The 4330-nt window shown below is 64.8% G+C and overlaps 1 protein-coding gene across 1 annotated transcript; it reads left to right on the forward strand.

The window, feature by feature from the left end:
- Positions 1-112: 112 nt before the first annotated feature.
- On the forward strand, positions 113-3379 carry SMIM1 (small integral membrane protein 1 (Vel blood group)). The gene is made up of 4 exons (XM_032758711.2): positions 113-223; positions 487-605; positions 2632-2816; positions 3128-3379. Exons 3-4 carry the CDS (start codon positions 2707-2709, stop codon positions 3252-3254), a joined length of 237 nt encoding a protein of 78 aa, XP_032614602.1. The 5' UTR covers positions 113-223; positions 487-605; positions 2632-2706; the 3' UTR covers positions 3255-3379.
- Positions 3380-4330: the final 951 nt, after the last annotated feature.

Below are 4330 nucleotides of genomic sequence, written 5' to 3' on the forward strand. Positions count from 1 at the left end.
CCGCCCCTCTCGCCCCGCCCCCGGCCCCTTCTGGACCAGGCACCTCCCCGCTACTGGCCCAAGACCTTCCCCGCATGGCCCCGCCCACCACTCTAGCCCCGCCACCTTCCATACCAGACACCTCCCCGCTGCTGGCTCCAGCTCTTCCCCGCGTGGCCCCGCCCTCGCCCTCGCCCCCTGCGCAGGCCCGGCCCCTGCGGAGCCCAGAGACGCGGGGACACAGGTGAGGCGCGCGGGGTTCGGGCTGCGGCTTCCCGGTGCGGCCTCAGTGGGCAGGTGCGCCTGTGCGCGGCCTCGCTGGCTGAGAATTGGCGGGGGCTGGGGGCGTGCCCTGGACTGACCCCCACCGGCCTAACCCGCGGTGCGGGGCCAGGCCCGGAACTGCCCGCCCGGCAACTTGTGGCCGCTGGGGACCCCCGACGCCAGCCACTTTCCCTTCCCGGCCCTTAGCAAGACCGGCTTCTCCGGTCACTTTTATTTTTTTAGGCTCGAGGCGTCTGCCGCACCTCAGCCCACGACCTGCCCGGCTGGGAGGTGCGGGCGGCTGGCCAGGCCCTGACCGCAACCTGGCCCAGAGGCCCCAGCCCTCAGGCAAGATTCTCCGGGTAAGTGTGGGGCCCTGAGGCGCTGTGGGGTGAAGAGGTCTATGCAGGGGCGGCTGTGTACCTAGGGCCTTCCTGCACTGACAAACCCCCAGGAGGTGCCAGGACCCGGGAGTTTCCCAGGGCCTGGAGGGGAGTCCCTGATGGGTTCCTGCCCCGACACCTGTGACCCTTACGTGAGTGTGGAGAGACGTTTACTGAGCAAGTGAGGGAGGCCAGCCTCAAGGGCCGGCTCTGGTGGCTTTGTGCACCGGGGTGCACACGGAGGCCCACGGTGGGATGCTGCTGTGGACTTGGAGACTCAGCACTCCCGGGACTAATGCTGCATGGATGTCAGGTTGCAAGGCGGCTGCTGCAGCTCCAGCCATCACGTCGAGGCTGGAAGGAGGAGGTGGCTGCTGCTGCTTTCACAGAAGCAAAGGCTCTCCCATCCCCTGCTGCACCCTGGCTCCTGGCCCCCAACTGGATGACTTGGGAAAGCAGGGGTGGTGGTATTAAGCTTGTCCTACCCCGGTCATGGCTGTTACCTGGGGCTGGCACATTGCTGCTGGGACTAGACTGGGATTCTGCACACCAGGCAAGAGGGCGTGAACCTTGGGTAGGCAGCTGACGGCTCCACATGCTCCGGGAAAACAGCACCCATACTCCAGTAGAGGCTGGGCCTCCCCAGGCCTGAGTGCCAGGCTGCACTGAGCCAGGGCTCCCACCAAAGGCACACTTTATGGCTTTGAGACAGCTCCCTCTGCCTCTCTGGGCTTTGGGGAAGGGCAGACACGGAAGTGCTGGGAGTCTCAGAACTGCCTGGGGCCTGAGTTTCTGAGCTGGCTTCTTGCAGGGGAGTGGCTGCTGTGCCATTAGGCCTTTGTGCTGAGGACCTGGGAGGAAGATCAGCCTTCCCCGCTGGAGGGGGCCCAGCAAAGCCTCAGCCTGTAGAAGTGAGAGGCCTGCCACTGCCTGCCCGAGGACCCTACTCCTGGGGGCCAGATGCTGAGAGGGGACACTGGGGGCCCAGCAGACCAGAGAGCTAATCCCAGTCTCACAGCCTGGGTGGGTTGTCAACTTCTGGCACCCACTCCAACTCCTCCACCCCCACACCCCCTTAGGTAAATAGGAGGTCAAAACAGAGGCCAGAGGGTAAAGGAGGTGCTTAGAGTCCGGGCTGGCTCAGGCCGGCCAGGCAGCTGCGCTAGCGCTTGGAGTTCCTGCTCAGTCCCCGCGGTCTCCTCGCCCCTCTGGGCACTTGGGCTGCCAGGTACCGAGCTGAGTGCCAAGATGCAAAGATGAGTCCCAGGCCTGCAGGAACTGGAGCCCAGCAGGAAGCTGGCCTTGGGGCTGGGCCCCTCCTGCTCCGGGCATCCACCCAGCCCCAGGACCCTCCTGTCTCTGTAGGGCCTCCCCGAGGCCTTGAATCCACCCCGGCCTCGTGCTCAGTGCATCATGCCCCCCAAGCCCCAGCCCTCCTAGAGGTGTGGGTGGGGGAGGGGCTGCAACCCACACAGGCTGAGGACACAGCTGCTGCCACTGCCTGGGGCCAGCCACGCATCCTCCCCAGACAGGGACCAGTCTAGCTGTACCAGCCGCTGCCCCGGACCTGCTGCCCTGCCCCACCCCCCCTCCCCTGGCCAGCCTCCCCAGAGGCCAGCAGGCGCCTTATCGGGCAGGGTTAAGGAGGGGTACAGTTATCAGGGGCTGCAGCCTAGGTTGGGCCACAATGTCCTCGTCTCTTGAGGGTGGCAGGCTGTGCAGGCTCCCTGATAAAAGCACCTTGGAAGGGAAGCTCCTGGAGCGTGCTGGAAGGAAACACTGGCCTCCCACATGCCTGAGGTCAGGGCTTGGCCTGAGATGGAATTCTCGCTTGGTCCCATCCTCCCGGCCTGACCCTGGGCAAATGACTCAACCACTTTGTGTCTAGGTCACCTGTAAAGTCAGGACCCAGTGAGGGAGCCAGCCCCTGACCCTTAGTGCCCCTCCCCTAACAGCAGCCCCAGAGGGGGTCTTGACTGCCGCCTTCCATCTGGTTGTTTTACAGTGAAGTCACAGCCTCGCCACCTGTCTTGATCTCCCCACCGTGAAGGCCCCGCCCCTCCCGCTGCAGCCCCACAGCATGCAGCCCCAGGAGAGCCACGTCCACTATAGTAGGTGGGAAGACGGCAGCAGGGACGGAATCAGTCTAGGGGCTGTGTCCAGCACAGAAGAGGTCTCATGCTGCCGCAGGTGAGGGGCCTGAGGGCAGCCTGCCAGCCGTAGCAGGCTGGTGCCTCCCTCCAGAGACATCTGCCCTAACCCCTGCCACCGGCCCCATCACCCTCCACCCCATCCTGGCTGGGAGCCCACGGTCCAGCGGCTCACCAAACCGCAGCCTTTGGCCTTCCCTCTGGTTGGCTGTGGGTGGGAAGAGCTTCCTCTTGACTCCAGCAGAGAGCCCAGGCCCCTCCCCCTGACCCGGACCAAGGGCCACAGTCCACTTAGGGGGCCCCTCATGCGGCCCTGGCCTGGGGCTCACCTCCAGTTGGTTCTCACCCCAGGATCTCCCAGAAGCTGTGCACGGGCAAGCTGGGCATCGCCATGAAGGTGCTGGGCGGCGTGGCCCTCTTCTGGATCATCTTTATCCTGGGCTACCTCACTGGCTACTATGTGCACAAGTGCAAATAAATGCTGCCCTGCATGCACGCTGCGGGCTGGCTGCACACGTGAGAGCACAGGCCTGGAGACACACCCCTGTACACATGGACCCCCCCCCATGGACATGGGCCCTGCAGCACACACAGCGCACAGGGCACACGCGCTGGCAGCCAGGCACACGAAGACACCAGGTGCACAGCTGTCACAGGCCCCACACGGGGGCGCACAAACACCTGGCACACAGCCCTCCAAAGGACCTGCAGACAAACAGCTGGGCACACGTGGCTGGGAGGCCTGGGCCCAGCCTCAGCAGGAGCTGCAGGACACACCCAGGCTGGGCCCTGGGGCCCGGAGCCCCCAGCCACAGCCTCCCCTCTCCCAGGGCCCAGCCCCTTCCCTTGTGAAGGCCAGGATGAGGGGTTTCTTCAGCAGACAAACTGAGCCCACCTCCCTGGCAGCCCCCTGCGGTGGGATTCTCCCAGCTGCTTTCCTCCATGGGGGCAGTGTGCAGAGCTGTGTGGCCCTGGGCAGGCCTCTGTCTTCTCTGGGCCTGACTCCTGGTTTTGTAAGGGTGGCTCCAATAAGGGCTATGTGTCCCCCGCCCTTGTCTCAGATGCACCATGTCTTCCTTAGTAAGTGGGCACAGTTCTTCCTAGGCAGCCCACCACGCGCAGGGGCTGGGTGCATCATCTTGGGGCTGGCGGCTGCCAGGGAGGACCTGGGTCTACCCTCCCTCCCCCAGGGACGGGCCTGGTCCCTCCAAGTACTTGTGGGTCAATAGCCTGTGTACAGAGGCATTAAGTGTCTGTTGAATGAACGGTGGATGACAGCCCTTGCCACAGTTACCCGGCCAGGCGTGACATCCAGGAAGGCTGTGGGAAGGGCTTGTTTCCCCGGGGCAGGCCCCCTCCCATGTGGCTCTAGGAATGCGCCCCTACCAACTGGGCCCTCTGGCAAGGACACCCGGCAGGCCTGGGGACCCTGATGTGGCTGGACCTCAGCTGTGTCCCAGGGACTTCGGTCCTATTCCCCCCACCCCCATCCTGGCCTTCAGTCCCAGCCTCCGGTCCCAACCTCCATTCTCTTGGTAGATGCTTTCCTGGGTC

Source organism: Hylobates moloch, unplaced genomic scaffold, assembly GCF_009828535.3.
Source record: "Hylobates moloch isolate HMO894 unplaced genomic scaffold, HMol_V3 SCAFFOLD_9, whole genome shotgun sequence".
NCBI classification, from domain to species: domain Eukaryota; kingdom Metazoa; phylum Chordata; class Mammalia; order Primates; family Hylobatidae; genus Hylobates; species Hylobates moloch.

What these genes read in the sequence shown, in the direction of transcription:
- SMIM1 (XM_032758711.2), top strand. Translation starts at nt 2,707, where the DNA reads ATGCAGCCCCAGGAGAGCCACGTCCACTATAGTAGGTGGGAAGACGGC. An exon ending in GAGGTCTCATGCTGCCGCAG is followed by an intron (nt 2,817 to 3,127) that starts GTGAGGGGCCTG and finishes TTCTCACCCCAG; the next exon opens with GATCTCCCAGAAGCTGTGCA.